Raw genomic sequence first — 27,533 nt, 5'->3', positions numbered from 1 at the left:
GCGATTCCTGCATTTTATCCAGGCGCGTCCCTAGCGCCGAAACAACTGCCTCAGTGAGGCGCGCTATTAACTCCGCTCCCCCTGCAGCCACTGCATCTCCCTGGTCCGCCATCTTGTCCTCGTGGCTGGGTCCCGATTTCGCCCACTCCCGGTCCTTTTTTCCCACCTTGGAGGCCATATCCGCTGCACTTCTATAGATATATTTGTCCATGGGCCCCCAAGGAGCAAAGGATGGCGCTTGGTGGAGACAATTTCCGCAGAATTTAGTGCAGGGAAGCCGGGGCAGGGGAAAGAGCAGCGGAGCTCAGGGAACACGCGTCCTCCCTGTTCTCTGCACGGCCACGCCCCCGTCCAAACCTTTTTTAAAACCAGCTACACTATCCGCTTTTACCACAACCCCTAGCAACATATTCCAGAGCTTAACTATTCTCTGAGTGAAAAAATATTTCCTCTTATTGGTTTTAAAAGTATTTTCCTGCAGTTTCATCGAGTGTCCCCTAATCTTTGTAATTTTTGGAGCAATAAAATATATAGAATTTCACCCCTGATCCTATTCTTTCAATGTCATGGGCTCCCAGCCAAAGCAATCAATGCAACATGCATTCCTAGTTTTTCTCTTGAGGGAGAAGACACAAAGACATCTGATGTGGGGTTTATGAATTGCAGGGAATAACCTCTTAAGACCCACTGGTCAGTGGTAACAAGGGTCCATTCCTGATGGAAAAGACAGTCTTCCCCCTACCTGCACCTCCACAGAAAGGGACCAGTAATCCCCATGGGTGGCCTTAATGATAGAGAATGAGATGTCAGGGTCTTTTGAACTCCTCACTCTTCAAAAGGACATTCCTTTCTCCCCCCTTAACTGATGAAGAAGCAGCTGAAGTTCATCTTTCCAAGTCCCACTGCTTAGTATGATTCCTGATCCTTGAACCACAAGCTAATGCTTTTGTCTTGCTCTCCAGAAACTGTTGATACCTAGCTTCCCTTACATCTTTCATTAGTTACATAAGAACATAAAAATTGCCACTCCTGGGTCAGACCAGTGGTCCATCGTGCCCAGCATTCCGCTCATGCGGCGGCCCTTAGGTCAAAGGAACTTGTCTAACTTTGTCTTGAATCCCTGGAAAGTGTTTTCCCCTATAACAGCCTCCAGAAGAGCGTTCCAGTTTTCTACCACTCTCTTATGTTTGTACGGAATCTATCCCCTTTTAACTTTAGGGAGTACCTCTCGTTCTCTCTACCTTGGAGAGGGTGAACAACCTGTTTTTATCTACTAAGTCTATTCCCTTCATTATCTTGAATATTTTGATCATGTCCCCTCTGTCTCCTCTTTTCAAGGGAGAAGAGGCCCGGTTTCTCTAATCTCTCACTGTACGGCAACTCCTCCAGCCCATTAACCATTTTAGTAGCTCTTCTCTGAACCCTTTCGATTAGTACTGTGTCCTTCATGTACAGCGACCAGTGCTGGATGCAGTATTCTAGGTGAGGGTGTACCATGGCCTGGTACAGCGGCATGATAACCTTCTCCGATCTGTTCGTGATCCCCTTCTTAATCATTCCTAGCATTCTGTTTGCCCTTTTCATCGCTGCCGTGCATTGCGCAGACGGCTTCATTGACTTGTCGACCAGTACTCCCAAGTCTCTTTCCTGGGGGGGGGGTGTCTCTCCAAGTACTGGACTGGACATCCTGTATTCGTGTATAAGATTTTTGTTACCAACATGTATCACCTTACACTTATCCACGTTAAATCTCATTTGCCACGTCGCAGCCAATTTCTCGAGTGTGTGTGTCATGTTGCAGGTCTTCACAATCCTCCTGCATCTTCACTACTCTGAATAACTTCGTATCGTCTACAAATTTAATCACCTCACTCGTCGTACCAATTTCCAGGTCATTTATAAATATGTTGAGCACGGTCCAAGCACCGAACCCTGCGGCACTCCACTCATCATGCTTTTCCAGTCCGAGTATTGTTCATTTACCCCCACTCTCTGTTTCCTATCCGCCAGACAGTTTTTAATCAACGTATTTCACCCTCGATTCCATGGCTCACAGTTTTTCAAAGTAGTCGTTCATGCGGAACCTTGTCGAACACCTTCTGAAAATCCAGATTTACAATGTCAACTGGGTCACCCTTGTCTATCTGCCTGTTTTCTCCCTCGAAGAAGTGCAGCAAGTTTGTCAAGCAAGATCTTCCTTTGCTGAAGCCGTGCTGGCTGGTACTCATCAGATTGTATCCTTCAAGGTGATCAATGATGCGGTCCTTTATCAGCACCTCTACAGATTGGCTATTAGTTGAAGCAGTTCAGCTATAGTCCCTTTCAGTTCCTTGATGACCTTTGGATGGATGCCATCCGGTCCTGGGGATTTATTGCTCTTAAGCCTATCGATCTACCTGCATACCTCTTCTAGACTGACCGTCAACCCTGTCAGTTTCCCAGCATATAGCCTGATGGGTTCCTGTATGCTGTGTATATCCTCTTCGGTAAATTCAGTTTGTCGGCGATTGCTTTGTCCTCCTTTAGCATTCCCTTTATTCCATGCTTCCTTCGCGGGTCGTTTCCCCTTAATATATCGAAAGAACGGCTTGAAGTTTTTCACCTCCTTGGCTATTTTTTCCTCGTAATCTCTTTTGGCCCCTTTTACCTCCTTATGGCACCTGCGTTGATGTTGTTTGTGCTTATTCCAGTTTTTGTCCATTTTTGACCTTTTCCATTCTTTAAATGAAGTCTTTTTGTCTCTGATTGCTCCCTTTACCGCTGTAGTGAGCCACGCCGGTTCCTTGTTCTTTTTCCTCTTGGATCCCTTGTTGATACGCGGTATATATAGATTTTGCGCCTGGATGACTGTGTCCTTAAAAAGGGACCATGCTTGCTCTAGTGTTTTTTACAGTGCTTATCCTCTTCTTAATCTGCTTGCCCACCATGAGTCTCATCCCTTCGTAATTTCCTTTTCGGAAGTTTAGTGCCGTGGCCGTCGTTCTGGATCGATGTTTTTGCCCCTGTATCCAGGTTGAAGTGAATCATATTGTGATCACTTCTTCCCAACGTCCCTTCTACTTCTACACCTTGCACCAGTCCTCGTAGTTCATTTAGAATGAAGTCCAGAATTGCATTTCCTGTCGTATTTTCCTTGATAAGTTATTCCAGGAAACAATCGCCTACATCACCATATGACTAACTTTAAAGGGAAGCTTTCCAAAGCAAGACTTAGAGGCCGCAGCATGTAGTGCAGTGTGTCTCAAACTTGGCGAGCCAGAATCTGGCCACAGCTCAAGGTACCCAGAAGTGCGTGGACATCGCCGTGATATCACATGCATGTGTGGCATCACGTCCGTGCATGCGCAGAGGCCCTCCAGACGGGCCCTGAGACACCAGTAGGGAGGCCAACAGCAAAGAGGGCCGGAGAGAAGACAAGACAGCCACGTCAGCCGACCAGGCTGGCAGCGCCGCTTTGCTGCCGGAGAGGCAGCCACATCCAGCGAAGGAGGGCAATGGAATTGAGATAAGGCAATGGGGGAATCACGTTCAGCAAGGGAGGGCAGTGGAATTGAGATAAGGCAACGGGGGTGGGGTGGGGGTTTGGTTATTCGCTCCATAAGACGCATCCTTATTTCCACCCCCTTTTTGGGAGTGGAAAAAGTGTGTCTTATGGAGCAAAAAATATGGTACTTTATTATTATTATTTTTTTTAATGCATGTGCATTGCAGTTCTCTGTTTTACCCAAATTACACCTCGGGAATGTCTATCCACAGTGCATGTATATGTATGTGCTATCTTGTCTTGCAAGTGTACCACTATGCAATTTTATAAAAAGCTTTTTCCACATGTAAACCATGCCTTACAAGTAGAGAAAAACTTTACAAAATACCCCCACACTTTTTTTGCATGTATTGATTTTTGAGTTGTGTTTTGGAAATGGAGTCTACACATTCTTTTGACATTCATGGTGATTTGCATGGGAACCATCTTTGTTTTCTTCTTTATTAATACCTGAAATAGGTGACTTACGTTAGGAACACAACATCTGAACAAGAAGAGGTGGTTGAAGCCTTGAGGGAAGAGATAAGAATGATGAATCATCTGAACCATCCGAATGTCATTAGAATGTTAGGCGCCACATGTGAAAAGAGTAACTACAATCTCTTCATAGAGTGGATGGCAGGTAAAATAATGTCTTTATGTTTTTGAAAAGAATACAAATCCTATATAGAATGAGTAATGGAGAAAATGCATCTTGAATGTGCAATGTCAAATTGTGAGCGTGAAAATAAAAAATAAAAAAAATTGTGAACAAGTCCTAGAAAGCCTGCAGAAATAATGTTGCTTTAAAATTTAAATATAAGGAAGGTAAGGTAAAAGGTTCAAATAATTTTTAGTAACTGGCTGATTCCATTTTGAAAAGCCACACATAAGTAATAAGAAAAACAAATCATTCCAGTCTGGATTTATGTATAAAATACTATTTTATATGTTGCATGCTAAATTCAAAAGTTAGGTTCCAATTTTGAAATCAAAATGTTATTCATTACTCGATATACTGCCTAATTAGCAGGCTTATAATTTACAATAATAAGTCGCCGTTAGTTGGATTTCCACACAGAATTCTGCAAGGCTCCAAGATGAGCTTGGCCTACCTGGGAGTAACATCTATAAGGGCTCCTTTTACTAGGGTGCACTAGTGTTTTAACCGCACGCAGCAGATTAGCGCACGCTAACCCTGCGCTATGCGGCTAGAACTAACGCCAGCTTGCGCGGCATTGTAGCGCACGCTATTCCGCGCGTTAAAGCCCTAACGCAGCTTAGTAAAAGGAGCCCTAAGTGTCTGGGAGTCACGTGGAGGTAGAGGCAGTAGGGCTCTGGTTTTTCCTTCTGGGCCTCCTCAACCTAGCTGTGCCCTGAGGCCCGGATTCAGCAAAGTGCGTTCTGATTTTAGGCAGCTGTAGGCTGTAGCCAATCAGGATGCATGTTTAAAAAAAAATGCTCCCCAGGCAAGCCACCAATATTGAAGGCGCCTCCAGGAGCCTAGGGAGGCCCGCAAGACCGCCTAAGCTCACCTAAGGGCCTTAGGCGAACCTAGGCGGCCCTACGTGTCTCCCTAGTAGAGGGAGATACGCCTACAATGTAGGCCAGCAAAATCCTGGCCTACATTGTAAGTAGATGCGGCCGCTATACTTATCGCGGCAAGGGATAACAGCCGCAGCTGCTTGTCTCCCCCTGATCGCCAGCAGGAAGGTGCCCAACCCCTCCTGCCGGAGGATGCCCCCCCTGCAGACCCCCCCCGCTCTAATGCCTCCCTACGTTAAAACCGCCTCTTGCGCTAACGCCCCCTAACCTCCCCCCCCAACTAACCTCTAAATTATTGGCCGGGCGGGTCTTGTTGCTGTCCGTCCTGCAGGCCTGCCTCATCGAAATGAGGTGGGCCTGCCCCTTCCCACCCCATCCCCGCTAAGCCTGGACCAATCGGGCCTTAGGCTTAGCGGGGATAGGGCGGGAAGGGGCAGGCCCGCCTCATTTCAACGAGGCAGGCCTGCCGGACGGACAGCAGCAAGACCATCCAGCCAATAATTTAAAGGTTAGTTGTGGGGGGAGGTTAGGGGGGTCATCGAGGGGGTGTTAGTGTGGGAGGGTGTTAGTGTCGGGGGGGTCCGGAGGCGGGCGTCCTCTAGCAGGAGGGGTTGGCAGCCTCCTACTGGCAATCGGGGTGTTGGGTGGGCGGCCTTCCGGCAGGAGAGGTTGGGCATCCTCCTGCCAGCGATCAGGGTGTTAGGTGGCCGGCCTCCCTGCAGGAGGGGTTGGACACCCTCCTGCCAGCAATCGGGTATTGGGTGGGCGACCTTTCGGCGATTGGTGGGGGGAGACAGGCAGCCGCTATACTTATTGCGGCAGGGAGATCCCTTGCCACAATAAGTATAGTGGCCGCGTCTACTTACAGTGTAGGCCAGCATTTTGCTGGTCTACATTGTAAGCATCTCTCCCTCTACTAGGGAGACGGTAGGGCCTGCCTGGGGAGCATTTTTATTTTTTTATACTCCCTGGGCCAAGCCCTCCTGGCTCTTGTCTTCCCTGTGCACAGGAATGTGAGGTTTAAGTAGTAATGTCCTACAGACTTTCTGACAGGGTTGCTAACTTTAATCGTGTACTTTTTTTTTTTTTTTTAATTTCTCTTTTAACTGATTTTTGTATAACCAAGGTTTGGTACTAAATTTACTTAAGGACTTTTGTTGTCTAGGTACTTAAGTACTGATGAAAACTAATTTAAGAGCTCTTACGTTGTGTAGTAAAGTTAAATGGAACCCAAGGCTTCTGGAGAAAAGCCTGCTACTATGTTTTATATAAATCACTGCTGAATGATACTTTTTATCTTCCAGGCGGATCTATTGCCCATTTGCTCAGCAAGTATGGACCTTTCAAAGAATCTGTTGTTATAAATTACACTGAACAGCTGCTGCGTGGCCTTTCTTACCTCCATGAGAGCCAGATAATCCACAGGGATATTAAAGGTGGGACCCTCAAGGGTATTTTCATTACTGGAAATGCTGCTGTTTTGTGTTCCATTCTTTTTAATGAATAGTTCAACTGACAATATAATAGCAAAACAAAAAATGTCCGCCAACCAAAAACAAGACAGACTGAATATCAAGAGGCACATCTGGAAATATCATCATTATGTGACTCCAAAATGATTTATTTATCTTGAAAGAAAGAAATATTTGTTCCCGATCAGGATATAACAATAGAGGTTTCCCTCCCCCTCTCCCCCCTCCATCTCAGGTAATGCTTCTAACTCATTAGGTGAATTTCTGCGCCTTCAAATCATCCCCTCTTTTTAGCATTCAAAAATGTTTGCACTGTAAAACTACCATTATTTAAAAATTAAACAAGATACCAGTGTACTGTTAATGATATCACAGTGATGTTGACTTTTGTCTGGGAGCAATTTGGAGATCTTTCAAAAGCTCTATCCAGAGAAGCAAACAATTGCCAAACCCAAAGAAGCACTGCAGTTGATCTCTGACAGCTGCCACAGAGACAGATTGACAAGGCTATTAAGAACTTCCCTAACTGGAAGACTTGTGTTAAAAAAGCTGGAGCCTAGATGCACTGTCAACGATTGTCACTAAACCAGTTTTGACTGCTTCAGCGACAATCGCATTTGCCGACCCGATGCACAAAATGGCTCACTGCATGTTTTTCCCTTAGATCGCCCATTTTCCGATCCAGCCATGCAAATTAGCTACTTAATATTAAAACTCCATGCAAACTACCTGTGCAGTTGATGCACTAATATCGCTTGGCGATGCAAAAAAAAAAAAAAAAGGCGATCAAAAAAAGTGACTGGTCAATACCAGTTGCTTACCTGTCTTACCAGCACTTTTTTTTTTAAATGTGTTACACATGCACAATATCTGCCCCATTAACCCCCCACACACACACGAAAAAAGCACCTCATGACAGCCCTCTCTGATGTCCCCCCCCCCCAATGAACCAGCACCAGGGACTGAACCATCCCCTCCCCCCAAAAAAAAGGCAGGAAGGATGCCCACTCACTCCTGCCACAGGATGATCTCCAGAACCTCCCTCCCCCCAGTGCCTTTGTGTAAAGAGAGCAGGAGGGAGGCTCGGTCCTCCCAGCTCTGAGGCCCGTTGATCTAAAATGGCGGGCCTTCCCCTTCTCAGTGCATCATGTGATGCACGAGGAGGGGTGGGGATTTAGGCATCTGAGCCAATTTGGGCCTTAGGTCCCTCCCCATTCATCACATGATGCATCGAGAAGTGGAAGGCCCACCATTTTGGATTGGTGGGCCTCAGAGCTGGAGGGACTGAGCCTCCCTCCTGCTCTCTTCACACAGGCTGCAGGGGGTAGCACCGGTGGCAGGAGGGGAGTGGGCATCCCTCCTGCCTTTTTTTTGGGGGGTGGAGGGGATGGTTCAAGGGGGTGACACCTGGCACAGGGGGACCTTTTTTAGCAGGAGGAAGTGGGCATCCCTCCTGCCAATTTTTTCTCATGAGGGGAGGGGGGATTGGCAAGGCAGGAGGGAGTGGGCATCCCTCCCGATTTTTGCTTGTGTGGGGGGAATTGTTTCTGCCAATTTTCACTGGCATGGTGGGTTCGGCAAGGCAGGAGGGAGTGGGCATCCCTCCTGCCAATTTTTGCGGGTGGGGGGTTCAGTACATCGGGAAGAGCTGTCATCGGCAGGGGGTGAGGGGGCTCTTTTCTTTTTCTTTTAATGGGACAGATATTGTGCATGTGTAGCGTGCACACAGCATCTGTGCCCATTAAAAAAAAAGGTTTCCTGCCCCAAACAGCTGAGTGGCAGGAGATTGCTTTGGAGCTTCCCCTGCTTCTCAGCTGTTCAGGCTTCCCCTGCCGGCTCTGTGCATTTGTGAGAGTCACTCTCACAGCAATCAATCAGATGGGAGAGACAGGGATTACGACAAACCTCCACCCGAATCATTTGCATGTAAAAATTTTAGTGCATCAATAGTACTTTTAGAATCGGCCAAAACTCAGAGCAGACCCACAAGTTCTTACCTATCCCTGGGTGTGGACGCTTTGAGCATTCACATTGACTGAAATTCTGACCCATTTTTAATTGTATTGTTTGAATGATGTTATTTTACTGTGTTTTAGTTCAAACATTTCTAATATGCAAAAAATCACTAGATGGTAATGCTTAAATGTCAGTTAACTGCAAACTAGCTTAAGGTAATAAAATATTTTATAGTATGATGACTAAATACGTAAAATTTCTCATTGAAATTGAAAGCAGTTGCTGAGGAAATGACAAAAAATCTCTAGGTAATTTCTTTTATTTGGCTTGCGCTAAAGACCAGACTTATTAAAGTTAATACCATTCCTACAAGTGGTATGATGGAAATCTAATAAATGATATGCTATGGATTAGTTTAAAAAATGTTTATTGGATAATACTAAAGAAGCAAAGTTTGTAGGATTGAAATATCTCATAGTATGTAGCATTTAATGACTAGAGAATGCATATAGGTATTTTCTTGATTATGCAACGTAGGTCTGTGCATGCATTTCTATATATACAATTACAAATATTTATTCACAATGTTTGATATAGTACTCTCCATGCAAGGAGATCAAGTGGTTTTTTTATATTGCTGCTCAAGTATGACTTAAACATAATTATAATTTAAAAATAAATCATTTGTTATAAATTAACAACAAATAAAAAGTAAAAAAAAAAAATCAACTAATTCCACCTCTCTAATTGCATGCTCTTGTTGAATTTTAGATAAAGGGGGAACATTTTCTACTTCTTATCACTTATATAGCACTGAAAGGCGTACGTAGTGCTGTACATTTTGACATTTATAAACAGTCCCTGCTCAAAAGAACTTAACAATCTAACTTGGACAGACAAACATGACATGTAAGATTGGGGATGCAGAACCCAAGGTAAAAGGAGTTAGGAGTTGAAAGCACTCTCAAAGAGGTGCCTGCCTTATAGAGTCTAGTTTTGCCTGAGACAGATATGGTAATGTTAAGCAGTTTTGATCCCCTAAGATCACAAGGAGTGGCTGAGAATATAAGAAGCCACCTTGTGCTAATACCAAAATTTTTAACTTTTATATTAAAACTAATTGGAAGTCAAAGGGCTTTCTTTAGATGGTCAGTATAATGGACTTCAGTTCTAAACCTAATAGCTACATTTTGGATAGAAGATAACGTACTGACTTCTGTGGCAAACCACTAAAAACTGAATTTGCATAGTCTTGCCTATTTGTAATCAAGATAAGAATAAGAATGGATGGACCTGATTAGGCGCAAATCAGGTGCTTTGATTTGAGCTTACCTAGAAGGGCAATATATCAAAATGTTGTTAATGACTTTGACTGATGAAAATATGTGAACTGTCACTGGACCATTACTAAACAGTTAATGCCATTCTTTATCACCCTAAATGCTAAAATCTGATTATATTTATTCCCGCTCAGGGTTTAAGCAATTCCAGAAGAACTCTTGCTATAGGCATTAGTTCATTTTATACTGTACAGGAAAAAGTTTGTCATCTGCTAAAGGATTTGTCAAATACTTCCGTCAAATAGTAAACAAGAGAGAAGAAAAGGAAACATAAGAGTGTACACAGATAATACCTACATATGAAAATATTATTTAGCAACCACACAAAATACTAATACTAAACAGAATGGATGAAAAATAGATATATAACCAAAACATGATATCTTATCTAGAATACTTTCCAAATCTCTTCAGCTCCAAAAAGCTGAGTAATTTTGACACTCTTTTCTCAAGCCCTGTACTTATAACCAAGTAGGGAAGGTGCCCTTGATATGACCACTGGGCCAGGACAATTTTTGTTGATGTGAATCCAGGTTATTAGGAAGAACATGAAAGAGAAAGCATAAGTAATTGATGGTCTAAACAGGATCACAGCAGACTATAAAGATACTACTACTGCATATGCGTGTCCTTGATATATATTAAACCCATCAGCAATGTGCAAATTCTCAGTATTCTCCAAGGACAAGTAGGTATATATTCTCACGTGTGGATGACCTCATCCTTGGAACCTGGTATAGACAGTCGGTGTTCTGTCACTTTAAATTTTAAGTACTGCCCGTTCTGTATGCGTGCTGGTGCCTTCCCATCCGCCCAATGTTGGCTTGTGGGACCATTAGTTTTCCATGGAACTGAGAAGCTGCATTTCAGAGTTAACCTCAGTGCGTCAAACTTCACTTTTTTTGTGTTCCTTCCGTTTTTTGTTTTTTTTTTCTTCACCATTTGTTATTTGATTTTGTTTTTTAATTTAAAATTTTTATTGAATATTATAGTAAATACAAAACAGAAAAATTGGATATCAGTAGTAGCATGAATGCAAAACAGACAACTATCATTAAACCAAAAGTGCACAAGATACACCTCCCAACATCACAGCAATAAACCCGATACCCACTCTCAAACAGTACTTCATACCCCATCCTCTATCCCATTGAACCTGAGCTGTCCGAGAAGGGGACCCCCCCCCTGTTGGTTCTTCAGGAGATCACCCCAGCAAACAACCCACCCTCCCCTGTTGATAAACTTAAGTCACTTTGTCCATAATCAGAGACCAAGTCCGGATGTGTAAAGAATAATATCCATGGCTTTTTGCAATGGAAAGTTCCATGGCATTCACAGTCCGAAGCTTTAAAGTCCAATCCAACATGGTAGGCGGCGGCGCCTGTTGCCAATGATTGGCAATCAGGCATTTAGCTGCTGCCAGACCCCATCAACAAAGCTTAGTTTGCCAGGTATGCAAGCACACATTATAAAAGCCCAACAAACAGCCCTGTGGAGTAAAGGGTAGAAGAATTTGCAGCAATTGAGACAGACATCCCACCACTTGTTTCCAAAAAAGTTTCAAGACCGGGCACTCCCACTAAATATGCAGAAAGGTTCCAGATCCCACCCCACATCTCCAACAAATAGCAAAAGTCCCAGGATATATCCAGTGCAAATGCACAGGAGTAAAATATCACCTCGTAAACACTTTGTAAGCATTTTCCAGGATAAGTACACATGAGGAGGCCTTACCTACTTCAAAACATATCCAAGACCACTCTTTATCGGTAAAATGACACCCCAGATCCAATTCCCATGCCCTCTGATAGGTAGGGTGAAAAGGAGAAGAACCTCTAAAATATTGGTAGAGGATTGAGATTGGTTTAGGTAGACCCCAAAGTGCCACAACTGTTCTAAATGTTCAGAAGATTGCTGGGACCCCTTATCCCAGCCCCAAATCTGTTGAACAATCTTAGCATAATTCAAATCATACAGTTGGGATAAATCAGTGGACAAGCGAATCCCCAAGTACCGAATCGTCCCCAAGGCCCACCAAAAGGGATATCGCACAGATAACCAATGAACATCATCCTCGTCTAAGGTGACTTCCAACAATTCAGATTTATCCATGTTCACAGTGAACCCCGACACCCCACCAAACTTAAAAAAAAGCTCAATGAAAATAGTCCCTCACATACAGCAAAACATCATCAGCAAACAAGGCTATACGATGTTCCAGGTCACCAACCCAAACTCCCTGCAGTTTCAAATGCTCTCATATGCGAATAGCGAGGATCTCCACTGAAAGAGCAAATAAGCGGGGGGGACAAGGGGCAACCCTGTCGTGTTCATGAGCAATAGAAAAAAATTCCATATAACCACCATTAATTCAAATAGTTGCCCTCGGAGCCCTATAAAACACCTGCACCCAAGCTAAGAAATGAGATCCTAAACCCATCCTCTCCATCATCTGCCAGAGCAGAGAACAGGAGAGGGGAAGGAGCAACAGAAGGCAGGAGAGAGCAAGGGCATCGGTGAGAGGTAGCTCTGCCCACCCCTTGACATCATCCACCAAAGCTCCTCCTTAAAAGGGGAGGGGCCAACGGAGCTCAGTTAAACAGGCTTGAGCAGGCAAGCAGGAGGCAGGAAAAGAGGAGAGAAAAGCAGAGCAGAGAACAGGAGAGCGGAAGGAGCAACAGAAGGCAGGAGAGAGCTAGAGGCATCAGCGAAAGGTAGCTCTGCCCACCCCCGACGTCTACCACCAAAGCTCCCCCCTTAAAAGGGGGAAGGGCCAAAGGCGCTCAACCGTTTAGCCGTGCCTTGAGAAGGGACAAGCCACTGCTAAAGGAGAGCAGAAGGAGACCACAGCAGGCACAGAGGACACACAACCAGGCAGACACAGAGGACACAGCAGGCGCAGAGGACAGCCACAGCAGGCGCAGAGGACACACAGCCAGGCAGACACAGCAGGCACAGAGGACACACAGCCAGGCAGACACAGAGGACAGAGCAGGCGTAGAGGACACACAACCAGGCAGACACAGAGGACACAGCAGGCATAGAAGACATTCACAGCAGACCGGCAAGTGGGCAGCAATGGAAGCAGCAGACAGAAGCAGGATGTTGAGCTACCCAGTTTTCTGCACTGTCTGCCATATATATAACTACCTCCCCGCAATGCAGAGAACTGAAGAAACAAGTCAGACTCCTGGAGGGCAGAATACTGGAACTGGAGGCACTTCAAGTAGTGGAGGAGGAAGACAGAGGATGCAGAGAACATCAAGACAGAGGACACCATCGAGGAAGAAGTCTGAGAGCTGGAGAAGTTCATAGAGGAGGCATACAGGGAGGCAATGGAAAATCACCAGCAACAGTGGAACTGCCGAGATACACCTATAGAGAGTGTGGACCACCCAACAGACAACCACCAGGAAGAAATGGGTGACACAGCAGCGAGATCTGGAAACAGCGGAGGGAACCCACAAGAAGACGAGTCCGATGCAAGCCAACGCTAGGATGAGAGAAAATGGATAGGAACGAAGGACATGGACCTAAGGCTGGAGAGATGGACATACACCAGGAACAAGGGGAAAGATGACAGTTGACTGAGAGAGAGAGTCGATAATTTGGGAACCAATATACCCAGATGATACCGTGCAGGAAATAGAGGGGAAGACTCACCAGATTACAGGGAAGACAGATCGAAAGGGACACAAGAGGGAAGGAAATGCAAGAAAGGAACAGGCCGCAAAATCAAGTGTATGTACACGAAAGCAAGGAGCCTAGGGAATAAGATGGGTGAATTAGAAGCTATGGCACAAAAAGATAACGTGGACATCGGCATCACGGAAACATGGTGGACTGAGGAAAACGTCTGGGACACTATGCTACCGGGATACAAACTATACTGCAGAGACAGAGTGACTCAAAAAGGTGGAGGCATTGCCATATACATCAAAGAGGGAATTGAATCTACTGGAGAGAACACGCCACAACAGACAGATAAGTTAGAGTCTCTATGGGTCAAAATTCCGGAAACAAATGGACTGGAAACGAAGATAGGCATTTACTACCGACCCCCAGGGCAGTCCGAAGAAATTGATGGAGAAATGACAGACAAGATTAAATGCAACTGCAAGGGAAGCAACGCAGTTATCATGGGTGACTTCAACTATCCAGGGATAGACCGGAACCTAGGCACCTCCGTCTGAGCTAGGGAGACCAAGTTCCTGGATGCTGTAGGCTATTGCTTCCGGGAACAACTTGTCAAGGAAAATACAAGAGGAAATGCAATTTTGGACTTAATTCTGAATGGACTGCGAGGACCGGCACCCTAAACGGCGAGATCCAGACAAGAACTGAAGCAGAAAGAGACCCAGGGGTGATTGTCAGGGAAGACATGAAGTCTGCAAATCAAGTGGAGCAAGCTTCATCCAAAGCAAGGCAAATCATAGGTTGCATACGCAGGAGTTTTGTCAGCTGTAAACCTGAAGTCATTATGCCACTGTATAGATCCATGGTGAGTCCACATCTGGAGTACTGTGTGCAATTCTGGAGGCCGCATTACCGCAAGGATGTGCTGAGACTGGAATCGGTCCAGAGAATGGCCACCAGGATGGTCTCGGGACTCAAGGAGCTCCCATACGAGGAGTGGTTAGGGAAGTTGCAGCTCTACTCACTCAAGGAACGTAGAGAGAGGGGAGATATGATCGAGACATTCAAGTATCTCACGGGCCGCATCGAGGTGGAAGAAGATATCTTCTTTTTCAAGGGTCCCGCGGCAACAAGGGGGCATCAGTGGAAAATCAGGGCGGGAAACTGCACAGTGACACTAGGAAGTTCTTCTTCACTGAAAGGGTGGTTGATCGCTGGAATAGTCTTCCACTTCAGGTTATTGAGGCCAGCAGCGTGCCAGATTTTAAGGCCAGATGGGACAGACATGTGGGATCTATCCGCAAAGATAGATAGGGAGGGTCATTGGAGTGGGCAGACTTGATGGGCCGTGGCCCTTATCTGCCGTCTATTTCTATGTTTCTATGCTTCTAAGGTGTAGAAGTAGAAGGGAAGCTGGGAAACAGCGATCACAACATGATCTGCTTCAATCTAGACGCAGGGGCAAAACATCGGTCCAGAACGACAGCCAAGGCACTGAACATCTGAAAAGGGAATTACGAAGGGATGAGAATCATGGTGGGGAAGAAGATTAAGAAGAAGATAAGCACTGTAAAAACGCTAGAGCAAGCTTGGTCCCTTTTTAATGACACAGTCACCGAAGCGCAAAATCTATATATACCGCATATCAACAAGGGATCCAAGAGGGAAAAAAACAAGGAACCGGCATGGCTCACTGTAGAGGTGAAGGAAGCAATCAGAGACAAGAAAACTTCATTTAAGGAATGGAAAAGGTCAAGAACGGACGAAAACTGGAATAAGCACAAACATCAACGCAGGTGCCATAAGGCGGTAAAAGGGGCCAAAAGAGACTATGAGAAAAAACTAGCCAAGGAGGCAAAAAACTTCAAGCCGTTCTTTCGATAAGGGGAAACGACCCATGAAGGAAGTGGTGGGACCGTTGGATGGCCATGGAATAAAGGGAGTGCTAAAGGAGGACAAAAAAATTGCCGACAAACTGAACACATTTTTTGCGTCTGTATTTACCAAAGAGGATATACACAGCATACCGGAACCCATCAGGTTATATGCTGGAAACGAAGATGGGAAACGGACAGGGTTGACAGTCAATCTAGAAGAGGTATGCTGGCAGATCGATAGGCTTAACATAGAAACATAGAAATAGACGGCAGATAAGGGCCCACGGCCCATCTAGTCTGCCCACCTTAATGTCCCTCCCCTACCTTTGCCCTGTGAATAGATCCCATGTGCCGATCCCATTTGGCCTTAAAATCAGGCACGCTGCTGGCCTCAATCACCTGTAGTGGAAGACTATTCCAGCGATCAACCACTCTTTCAGTGAAAAAGAATTTCCTGGTGTCACCTCGTAGTTTCCCGCCCCTGATTTTCAACGGATGCACTCTTGTTGTCGTGGGACCCTTGAAAAAGAAGATATCTTCCTCCGCCTCGATGCGGCCCGTAAGATACTTGAACGTTTCGATCATGTCCCCCCTCTCTCTGCGCTCCTCGAGCGAGTATAGCTGTAATTTGTCAAGCCGTTTTTCGTATGGTAGATCCTTGAGTACCGAGACCATCCGGGTGGCCATTCTTTGCACCGACTCCAGTCTCAGCACATCCTTGCGATAATGCGGCCTCCAGAATTGCACACAGTATTCCAGGTGGGGCCTCACCATGGATCTATACAATGGCATAATGACTTCCGCCTTACGACTGACGAAACCCCTTCGTATGCAGCCCATGATTTGTCTTGCCTTGGACGAAGCCTGCTCCACTTGATTGGCAGACTTCATGTCCTCACTGACGATTACCCCCAAGTCTCGTTCTGCTACCGTTTTTGCTAGGATCTCGCCATTAAGGGTATAAGACTTGCATGGATTCTGGCTGCCCAGGTGCATAACTTTGCATTTTTTGGCATTGAAGTTGAGTTGCCATGTCCTAGACCATCGCTCCAGTAGGAGTAGGTCGTGCATCATGTTGTCGGGCACTGAATCTTCGTCTGTTGTGCATTTGCCCACTACATTACTCAGTTTGGCGTCATCGGCGAATAATGTTATTTTACCTCGAAGCCCTTCTGCCAAGTCTCTTATAAAGATGTTGAATAGGATTGGGCCCAAGACTGAGCCCTGTGGTACTCCACTAATCACCTCCGTCATTTCGGAAGGGGTGCCGTTCACCACCACCCTTTGGAGCCTACCTCCAAGCCAGCTCCCAACCCATTTCGTCAATGTGTTACCTAATCCTATAGAACTCATCTTGCTCAGTAACCTGCGGTGTGGTACGCTATCGAATGCTTTGCTAAAGTCCAGGTACACGATGTCCAGGGACTCCCCAATATCCAGCTTCCCCGTTACCCAGTCAAAGAAGCTGATCAGGTTGGATTGGCAGGATCTCCCCTTAGTAAATCCATGTTGTCGGGGATCCCGTAGATTCTCCTCATCCAGGATCTTATCTAATTGGTGTTTGATTAGAGTTTCCATTAGTTTGCTCACTATCGATGTTAGACTCACTGGTCTGTAGTTTGCTGTCTCCATCTTTGAGCCTTTCTTGTGGAGTGGAATGCTGAAGATACTGGTCCACAGCAATACCCACGTCATTCACTACTTTAGGATCTTTTAATAAGGACTCATTAAGCTGCCAAAAATGATGGCCCCCAACATCCCAATAACCCGCACAAGCTATCCAGACTGGAGTGTGATCCTATATTTGAATTTGGCTATCTGCTTCACCCCTCCCCAAAGTCCATGTATTCGAGCATAGGATTGATGTGCATGAGAATAATGAGTGTAAGAGCGTTGCATGGGATGCAAAAGCCTCCAGCAGTCTACCAGGTCCAAAGAGGTCAACAAAGATAGTAAAGCCCTACGATGAGCCTTAGAGAATGATCTCGATACCCCAGAGGAATGATCAAGGTGTACATCAGGAGTTATATTGAAATCACCCCCCAGATAAAGGGAACCCACTACAAAAACCACTAAATCCGCTTTGATAGAGTCATAGAACCCAGCCTGACCTGCATTAGGAACCCAGAAGAGCCAGACAATGGCCAGCGGCGTCCCGATACACTTGGTTCACAACTAACCCCAAACCTTTTCTTACAAGTATGGCAAGCTCCCCAACCCTTTTACCAGGGTGCTGTCCCTGGTGAGACCATACCTGATCAAAATAGGGTGAGCACAAGACAGCCACATCACCTGGCCACAAGTGCGTCTCCTGAAGTAAACACACATCCCTTTGCATTTTCACCATTTCATAGTACACAATGCTTCTTTTACCCAGACTATTGAGCCCATTAACATTCCAGGACCCTATAGTAAGAAGTTTACCAACACTTCCCTACTCCCCGAAGATCTTCCCCCTCCCAACCCCCTGGCGCTGTGCCAAACCCTGCATGCCAGGATCAGCTGACTGGTAGAAAGTGCAATCATCCCCAAAAGGCAATCATCACACAAAGAAATAGCTCCAAAACTCCCGTAACAGTCCCTCTCACTCAAACTTCCTCCCATCGTTCGCCCCACACACTCAACAACCCTGCTCAATCCCACCAAAGAACGTTACTACAGCAAGTCAACAAGACCAACCCCAAATATACCCATTCCTGAGTAACCCCAAAACCCATAGAGACTACTGTGGTCCCAGCCTGCTTTCTCCATCTCACTCACACTTTAAGGCTACTCTCTCATACACTAAACACACCAACAGAACCATCAGGTATAGAAACAAATAAAAATATACAATCAAATGACAGCAACCTGTGCCCCTTATGAAGCAACAAAAACCATCAAGACAACATGTGTAAGTCTTCAAGTAACAGCTTTGTTAGATTTTTTGCTGGAGTGCAGCACTGTACTCCAGGTCCCACTTTGCTTAGATGTGGAGGCCACCACCGGGGCCTGGGAGCACTCGCACAACCCAATTCCTGCATCACCGCCCAGGCTCACGTATTTGGATTTTCCATTGATGGTCAGCCACACTCCAAAAGGAAAGAACCAGCGATATTTATAACCACTGTCTTGCAAAGCTTGAGTGACTTCTTTAAACACTCGGCGCTTCTGTAGGGTAGACCAAGCCAGATCCTGGAAAACTCCCACACCAAGATCCTTCCATCGGAAAGTCGCCTGTTGCCAGCCAGCCAACAAAATGCGCTCTTTCAGAGAAAAATCCCCAAAGCAGGCGATATCTCGTGTACCCAGTCCATGAGCTGGTCCCAGGCTAAGATGTGCCCGCACGAGGATTATAGAATCCGGCACCTCAGCTCCATCGGCCCACAATAAGTGTTCACAAAAGTCCTGCACCACCACCTTACAGTCCCGATAAGCCTCCATTTCAGGTATTCCCTTGAAGTGCAAGTTACAGTGCTGGGACCGATTTTCCAGATCCTCTACCTGGTTCTGAAGATCCTGCAACTCAATGGGAAGGCGATCCATGGATTCCTTAATGCCCGGCACCAAGGTGGAGAGTGTTGCCACATGGTCTTTCAAGGCAGAGACCTTGTTCTCAGCTCACTGACCTCAGATCGGAGCTCCACTAAAGCCGCCTTATCGACATTTCAGCTTTCAGCTCTTGAAACCACATGTTCATGGATTTCTTGGGCACCTCTCCGTCGTCCACCATTTGGTCAGTAATACCTTCATCCTCCGACTCTGACTGGGCCGATTGCCCCGCCGCCATCTTTTTCTTGTCTGCTGTCCCTCTGGGCCCCTCAGAACTTGCTTTGTCTTCAGCCTCACCAAAATATTAATATTTTTCAAGCTATTTTCAGGTCGCCATGGTTTTACAATCACGGAGCTCCCTAATCACAGGATTTAATCGCACTGTGGAAGCTTAATTCACTACTATTCACAAAATTCCCGATGGAGCTCCTGCTCTAAGCAGCAATTCAATAGGATGACATCACTTCCTCTCCCCCATTTGTTATTATTTGTTGTTTTCTTCAGTTCCTTCCCTTCTAGTGTAACCCCACTGTGGTCCGAGCGGGACACCCCAGCGCTCCAAAAGGTTATTTAGATGAATTACATCAGCGTGTGACCCGAGATGGAGTCACCCTGCAGGACTGGACTGGACTCAATCAGGAATTCAAAAATCAAAGTCTCACAAATAAGGTTTATGGAAACATAATTCAGCTTTACTGATCCCAAACATAAAGGTAAACAGTTCATCAATAGAGATGCAAATGTCAGTATGCAAACACCAGCAAAGCCAAAATGAAAAAGGCAGGAAAAATAAAGCAGTACAAAATAAAGTCAAAATGGCAGCTGAGGTTTCAGCTCTCCTCAGAGCCAGCACAAGCTTACTCCCAAGCAGGTTGTTTACCAAAATACAGTTCTGTGCACTGGTTCCAGCAATTCACAGTGCTTAAAAATAAATAAAGCCTCTGGCAGATTTATTCAACTGCCAGGCAAGGAGAGTGTCTTAGGTTTTGCTAATTAAACTAAACTAAACCTTAGGTTTGTATACCGCATCATCTCCGCAAGCGCAGAGCTCGGCACGGTTTACAGAGGTTGAGAGGAAAGGAACTACAAAGATGGATATAGGAGAGGGACTGAGAAGATAGGGAGGGAACAGGGTACTAGAGAACGGGGTGTGATTAGATTTTTGAAAAGAGCCAAGTTTTCAGGTGTTTACGGAAGGATTGGAAGGAGCTAACATTTCTGAGCGGGGATGAGAAGTTGTTCCAGAGTTCTGTGGCTCTAAAGGGGAGGGATGTTCCAAATTTTCCTGCGCGGGATATACCTTTTGTAGATGGGAAAGATAGTTTCAGTTTTTGGGAGGATCTAGAGGAGAGTGGGTTAGAGGAATTCCAAAGGAGTGGGATAACGGGGGGAAGGATGCCATGTAGAATCTTGAAGGCTAAGCAGGCACATTTATAGAGGACTCTGGAGTATACTGGGAGCCAGTGAAGCTTGGAACGGAGAGGGGAGACGTGATCAAACTTGCCTTTTGCGAAAATAAGCTTGGCTTCGGCGTTCTGAATTAGCTGAAGTCTGTGGAGGTTTTTCTTAGTTAGGCTTATATAGATGGAGTTGCAGTAGTCCAGTCTGGAGAGGATGGTGGATTGAACGAGGATGGCGAAATGAGAATGGTGAAAGCAGGATCTTACTTTCCTCAACATATGGAGGCTAAAGAAGCATTTTTTTACCAGGGAGTTGAGGTGATCACTGAAGGAGAGGGAGGAGTCTAAGATGAAGCCTAGGACTTTGCTTGAAAACTCAAGCTGGAGAGTGGGCCGGAAGGTAGTGGGATGGAGGAGGGTAAATGGTCTGAAATAGGGCCAAGCCAAAGTAGTTTTGTTTTGGACTCATTTAGTTTCATTTGTACAGATTGGGCCCAGGATTGGCGGTTCGTAATACATGAGGATATGTTTTCAGTGAGGTTAGAGAGGTTCGAGTTGGTCTCGAGGAGGATGAGGATGTCGTCAGCGTAGGAGTAGAGAGTTTCTAGGGGGGATAGATGAAGGAGTTTCAGAGAGGACATGTAGATGTTGAAAAGGATAGGGGAGAGGGGTGAGCTTCCAGGGGGGGGATGAGGTACCGTTTGTGTTAACGGTGTAGGAGCGGAAGCGTAGGAATTTCGAGAACCAATCTAGGACAGTGGAGCTTATGCCTATTTCGGAGAGTTGGAAGATTAGGATGTCGTGGTGAACGACATCGAAGGCTGCGGAGAGGTCGAATTGAAGAAGAACAGCAGATTTGTTGCGCGAATGGAGTTGTTGCACCTTAGAGATTAGTGAGGCCAAGAGGGATTCGGTGCTGAAGTTGGGTCTGAAGCCGAATTGGTGGGGTAGGAGGATAGAGAATCTTTGTAGGTAGGAAGAGAGTTGGGTGGATATGATGGATTCTAATAGCTTGGTTAGGAGAGGGATATTTGCTATAGGACGGTAATTTGATGGAATGGAGGGATCAAGGTCGGCCTTTTTCAGTAGAGGGGACAATGAAATGTGTCCCATGTCGGGGGAGAAAAGGCCCGATGTTAGGGCAGAGTTAATAAGTTCAGTGAGGGAAGCGATGGCCTGTGTAGGGATATTCTCGAATAAGTAGGAGGGGAAAGGGTCCAAAGAGCAGTTACAAGTTTTTAGTTTGAGGCAGAGTTTGGAGACTTGCGGTTCGGAGACAAGCTCGAAGGAGGTCCAGGATCTGTCGGCAGGAATGGGAGTGGATACAAGTGAGGTAGGGTTGAGATCAATAGAGGTCAAGGAATTATAGGAGACTGTGGGGGGGAAGGAGCATCTTAGGGTGGTAACCTTTTCATTAAAGAAATTTGCAAGGGCATCGGCTGATAGAGATGGTGGGAGCAAAGATAGGTCATTTTTTTTTGTAGTTAGTGAGCGCCAGATGTTGAACAGCGCACTGGTCTGGTTGTTGGATCTAGAAATCTTATCTCCAAAGAAGATTTTCCTGGCTTTTTTTAATGTTGAATTGTAAAATTTAATATTAGCTCTCCAGGTCTGTCTATCAGAGGGGGATTTAGATTTTTTCCATTTGCGCTCCAGAGCGCGACATTTCTGTTTCAATTCTCTGTGGAGAGGTAGGTACCAGAGGGCCTTTCGGGGGTAGGAGATGGTTTTGGTGGTTAATGGGGCAAGGGAGTGGTAGGTGGATTTGGATAGGGCGGTCCAGTTGTGCCAGTGTGATTCGGGGTCTGTAGGTCTAGGGTTTGAGGAGAGTTTGTTGAGGAATTTGGACCAGAATAGATTGCTCGAGGTTTTTTTGCGGAAGGTTATGGAATGAGAGGAGTGGGGTGGGGAGTGAAGATGTGACATGAAGATGGGGAGGCAGGTAGTCCCTAAGAAGTGGTCAGACCAAGGGACTTGTTCCCAGCGAGTGTCGTCGGTTGAGGTTTTGAAAGCGGTAAGATCAATGAAAGTGGTGAAGTCTAGAGTATGCCCTTTTTCGTGGGTTGGGGATGGGGTGGGTGAGGGAAAGCCTAGAGAGGTAAGGAAGTTGTTGAATTCGGATGTATCATTGTTATTGATGTCGTCGAGGTGGAGATTGATATCACCAACGATTAGAAGTCTTTGGAATTTAAGGAAGGCAGTTGTTATAGTCTCATAGACGAGATTGGAAGATTTGGTCCAAGGGATGGGTGGTCGGTATAATAACAGGATGCCCAATGGGTGGGTGCGGAGTTCGTCATTAACTGAGGCAAGCAAATATTCTAGGGAGGCATGGGTGCCCGTCTCAAGGAGCTGGACGTCGAAGAAAGATTTGGAGAGGAGTGCAAGACCACCACCTTTTCGATTGGGTCTGGGGGAGAAGAGGCCTTGGTAACCATGGGGGAGGAGTTCGTTTTGTGTGAATTGATCGTCTTTGGCGATCCATGATTCTTTGATGCACAGGAAACAAGGGTTGAGCTCATCTAGAAGGTCTTTCAGGATTTGGGTCTTATTGCACGCGGATCTGGCATTGCAGTAAAGTGTCGGGACTGGGGTGAGAGAGTCCGGGACAGTGTTGGGAAGATTGGCAGGGGGTAGGGGCTTCAGAGAATCTTGGTTGACTTTTCGGGGGTTTTTCTTGGGAGGGGAGTTTCTGGTGCGTATTAGTGTGGGGATTCTGAGTCCGGGGCAGATGGTATTGGTGTTAGCGGGGTCGAGTAGGTTGGGGGAGGGAGGTTTCAGACAGAGGGAAGGATAGAGAGGTGAGCAGAGTAGGAGGAGAAGGATCCAGAAAGATGGGTTCATGGTGGGGTGTTTGGTGTGAGAGAGTCTGCAGCGAGGGGGGATAGAGTTGGTTGAGGAAGGAGCAGGGGAAATTTAAGTCGAGCTGGCTAAGAGCAGGGGCAAGTAGGGGGGAGAGACCTTATTTTTTATTTTTATTTATTTATTTATTTATTTTTTTTTAGAACTAAGGAGGGCTATATCAGTGGGGACAATTGGCGTCTAAGCGCTTTCCATGTGGTGCCTAGAGCGGAGAGACTTGGGTCAATAAATGGGTAACGAGGGAGAATTGCACAGTTAAGGTATGTGTGTAGACCAGGATGTGCTAGGGGAAATGGGGCAACCGAGAAAGTGAGAGACTGGTAAGAAACCTTTGGCTGAGGGTACAGTTTGGTGCTGAACTAGGCAAAAGCAGAGAAAAGTGTAGCATCTAAACAGGGGCCAAGACAATAGTAAAATAAGGTACAATTTGGTGCTGAACTAAGCAAAAACAGAGAAAAGTTTAGCATCTAAACAGGAACAAAGACAATTGTAAAATATGGTACAGTTTGGTGCTGAACAAAGCAAAAGCAGAGAAGAGTTTAGCATCTAAACAGGAGCAGGCAGTAGTAAAATATGGTACAGAAAAGAATAGTAAAATATGGGCTGAAGTAGAGCTGGCTCACAGAGTCAGCAGGGCAGGGCAAAACCTCCTGCTCGAATGGCATCGGGTGGAGGAAGGAGGAACACGATGGAGGAAGCTTCCTCCTTCCTCTGCCTTGGAGGCGCTGGAGCGGAAAGAAAAAGCTTTCGGCGGCCCGCAGTGGACTGAAGAGAGGCTGGGTCACGCTGGCCTTGTGCAGCCCTCGGATGGGCTGAAGTAGAGCTGGCTCGCAAAGTCAGTAGGGCAGGGCAAATCCTCCTGCTCGAATGGCGTCGGGTGGAGGAAGGAGGAACACGATGGAGGAAGCTTCCTCCTTCCTCTGCCTTGGAGGCGTTGGAGCGGAAAGAAAAAGCTTTTGGCGGCCCGCAGTGGGCTGAAGAGAGGCCGGGTCACGCTGGCCTTGTGCAGCCCTCGGATGGGCTGAAATAGAGCTGGCTCGCAAGGTCAGTAGGGCAGGGCAAATCCTCCTGCTTGAATGGCGTTGGGTGGAGGAAGGAGGAACACGATGGAGGAAGCTTCCTCCTTCCTCTGCCTTGGAGGCGCTGGAGCGGAAAGAAAAAGCTTTCGGCGGCCCGCAGTGGGCTGAAGAGAGGCCGGGTCACGCTGGCCTTGTGCAGCCCTCGGATGGGCTGAAGTAGAGCTGGCTCGCAAAGTCAGTAGGGCAGGGCAAATCCTCCTGCTCGAATGGCGTCGGGTGGAGGAAGGAGGAACACGAAGCCTCAGGAATGGCTCATTAAAGCCTCAGGAATGGCTTTCAAAACTCCCAACCAGAGTGACAACAAAACCTCTCCCCAAAATGACACTCCTAGCTTTACAGAAACACAAAAGAGTCCAAAACAGGCAAACAGTCACTTGAAAACCAAAACTCACTGTTTGCAGCTGAAAATCAGGCCCACCTGCATGGCCTCAGGAAAGTTGGTATCACTCTCAGGAAAACTTTCTTGGCATTCCATGGGCAGTTCAACATCCAACAAAGACAGCTCCTCAGCTGGTCCAGTCTCCTCCACTTCCATCGGGGTAGGCTTAGTGCACCTGCTTGGCCCAGGGAGTACCTCAGGGAGACGAGGCCTAAACCTTCTCCCTAGCCGGCCTGCTTGTCTGTACTTCACTACTGGCTTAAATACTCTGGGGACACGCCCAACCCTGGCTGAGTCAGCAGTGTTCAATGAGGCACTTGGGCTCCCCCGGTGGTGACTTGGATACATCTCACTTACCTCACTATCGGAAAGCTCAAGCTCCCTCTGGTGGCCATTAGGGAAATGATCAAAGTTAGGAATGGAATGTAACTTGCCAATTCCTTTCCTGACTTTCTTTTGGACCTGACCCTGAACTCTAACTGGGACTTTGGCGGGGATAGCGGCTGGATGGTCACACTAGTCAAGGTTTTTTTTTAACTTTTTTCGCAGCCTGCCCAGGCTCCTGCGACCTCCGCATCAGCTCCAGTCTAGTCCAAGGATTTGTCGAAGCATAATTCCAGGGAACGCTCCAGGATGCCTCAACATTGAGCTTCAACATCCAGGAGACGCTCAACGTATACATCACAGATCATTCTCCAGAGAACGTGATTTACCTTGACACATTCTTGATGCGCGACTCAATGCTCCCCTTTATGATCTGCTACAAGAGAATACTTTGATGAATCTGACTCTTGATTTGTCACCACATTCCAGTGATGACCTTCCTGATTTCTCTGCAGATGAACTTTATGGCATACCATCTGATCCTTCTCCACGTTGCAGATCTCCATCTGAGAGCTATTCTTTCACAAGTTTTATACGCAAGATGGGCCAGGCTCTCCCTATTAGGATGGAGTATGAATAGAAGCCCCATGCAGAGTGAATGACTCTTAGACTATGAGGAATGGTCTAAAGCAGGGCTGCCCAAATCCGGTCCTCAAGATTTACAGGCAGGCCAGGTTTTCAGGATATCCACAATGAATATGCATGAGAGAGATTTGCATACCAAGAAGGCAGTGCAGGCAAATCTTTCTCATGCATATTCATTGTGGATATCCTGAAAACCTGGCCTGCCTATAGATCTCATAGAAACATAGAAAAAGACGGCAGATAAGGGCCGTGGCCCATCCAGTCTGCCCACCCTAATGACCCTCCCCTATTTATCTCTGTGCAGAGATCCCACGTGACTGAAGTAGGCCGCTGTCTAGGCCTACCTCGGAATGGAGACTCCACACACTATATACTGGTTTCAATAGGTATACATTTATTAGCAAATCAGTAACAGCTTACAAGAATAAATCATTCAGCATATAATGTAACAGATGTGATCCTCAGGCCTGAGGGTCCTCTGATGTCTGTTCTGATTACTTCTGCTTATAGACCTGGTTTTATACATTTCTTGGTGGTCAATACCACGTTAGCCTAAATCACATGATACATCTTTATTGGTTATTTTTCTTATACGTCAATACATAAGTAGATTCATTTATTGGCTTATCTATTTGTGTCATCTTATACGTCTGTTCAGTTTGCCGTAAGGCCTAACCTTTTCCCGCAAATGTCCTTTTCCCTTTACCATATATGCAATTCCGAGTCCAAAATTCCTTCTCTGCTGTGGTAACACATGATATATCTTGCTAAATAATGTTCCTGAGTACTCTGTTTTTCTGACCATGAGCTGTGTTCCTCTTTGCATAATATCCGGCCAGGTGCCATGCATCGGAATTTAAGTCTTGTTTCTTACAAGTTTTTGCTTACCATAGCTAACTCAGAAACAGAATATTTCTCAATCACTATAGGCCAGCTGGCAAGTGGGTTATGAAATATCTTTTACAGTTAATATACTGATTTATTAGAGCAAGAGGGAGGGGAGGGGGTTTTCTCCTGTGAGGTCTGGTTACTTCACCTTTATCCAAAGGACTTATCCTGCTTCACCTGTATCACACCAGGACTTCTTCTTCTTCGTCTCATCCTCTTTTCCCTCTCATGACGATCCCATTTCTTCTTAAAATCAGGCACGCTGCTTGCCTCGATCACCTGAAGTGGAAGTCTATTCCAGCGATCAACCACTCTTTCGGTGAAAAAGTATTTCCTGGTGTCGCCGTGCAATTTCCCGCCCCTGATTTTCCATGGATGTCCTCTTGTCGCCGTCGGACCCTTGAAAAAGAAGATATCTTCTTCTACCTCGATACGGCCCGTGAGGTATTTGAACGTCTCGATCATGTCTCCCCTCTCTCTGCGTTCCTCGAGTGAGTATAGCCGCAACTTATCCAGCCGTTCCTCGTACGGGAGATCCTTGAGTCCCGAGACCATCCGGGTGGCCATTCGCTGGACTGACTCAAGCCTCAGCACATCCTTGCGGTAATGAGGCCTCCAGAATTGTACGCAGTATTCCAGATGGGGCCTCACCATGGATCTATACAACGGCATAATGACTTCAGGCTTGCGGCTGACGAAACTCCTACGTACACATCCTATGATCTGCCTAGCCTTAGATGAAGCCCGCTCCACTTGATTGGCAGTCTTCATGTCTTCACTGATGATTACCCCCAAGTCCCGTTCCGCAACAGTCCTTGCTAGGATCTCGCCATTTAGGGTGTAAGTCTCGCATGGATTTTGACTGCCAAGGTGCATGACTTTGCATTTCTTGGCATTGAAACTGTTGCCAGGTCCTAGACCATTGCTCCAATAGGAGTAGGTCGTGTTTCATATTGTCCGTTGTGCTCTTGCTTGTTATGTTACACAGTTTGGCGTCATCGGCGAATAACGTTATTTTACCGCGAAGCCCCTCAGCCAAGTCCCTTATAAAGATATTGAAAAGGATCGGGCCCAAG

At 46.2% G+C, this 27,533-nt stretch overlaps 1 protein-coding gene across 1 annotated transcript in view; it reads left to right on the top strand.

The window, feature by feature from the left end:
• MAP3K1 (mitogen-activated protein kinase kinase kinase 1) overlaps positions 1–27,533 on the top strand; it is a 212,254-nt gene that overhangs the window by 155,229 nt on the left and 29,492 nt on the right. Inside the window, exons 14-15 of the mRNA XM_033957630.1 lie at positions 4,004–4,166; positions 6,373–6,504. Of these exons, the coding sequence (XP_033813521.1) occupies positions 4,004–4,166; positions 6,373–6,504 (295 nt within the window). The remainder of the gene's footprint in view (positions 1–4,003; positions 4,167–6,372; positions 6,505–27,533) is intronic.

This window comes from Geotrypetes seraphini, chromosome 1, assembly GCF_902459505.1.
Source record: "Geotrypetes seraphini chromosome 1, aGeoSer1.1, whole genome shotgun sequence".
NCBI classification, from domain to species: domain Eukaryota; kingdom Metazoa; phylum Chordata; class Amphibia; order Gymnophiona; family Dermophiidae; genus Geotrypetes; species Geotrypetes seraphini.
This window is presented reverse-complemented; position numbering and strand designations above follow the sequence as displayed.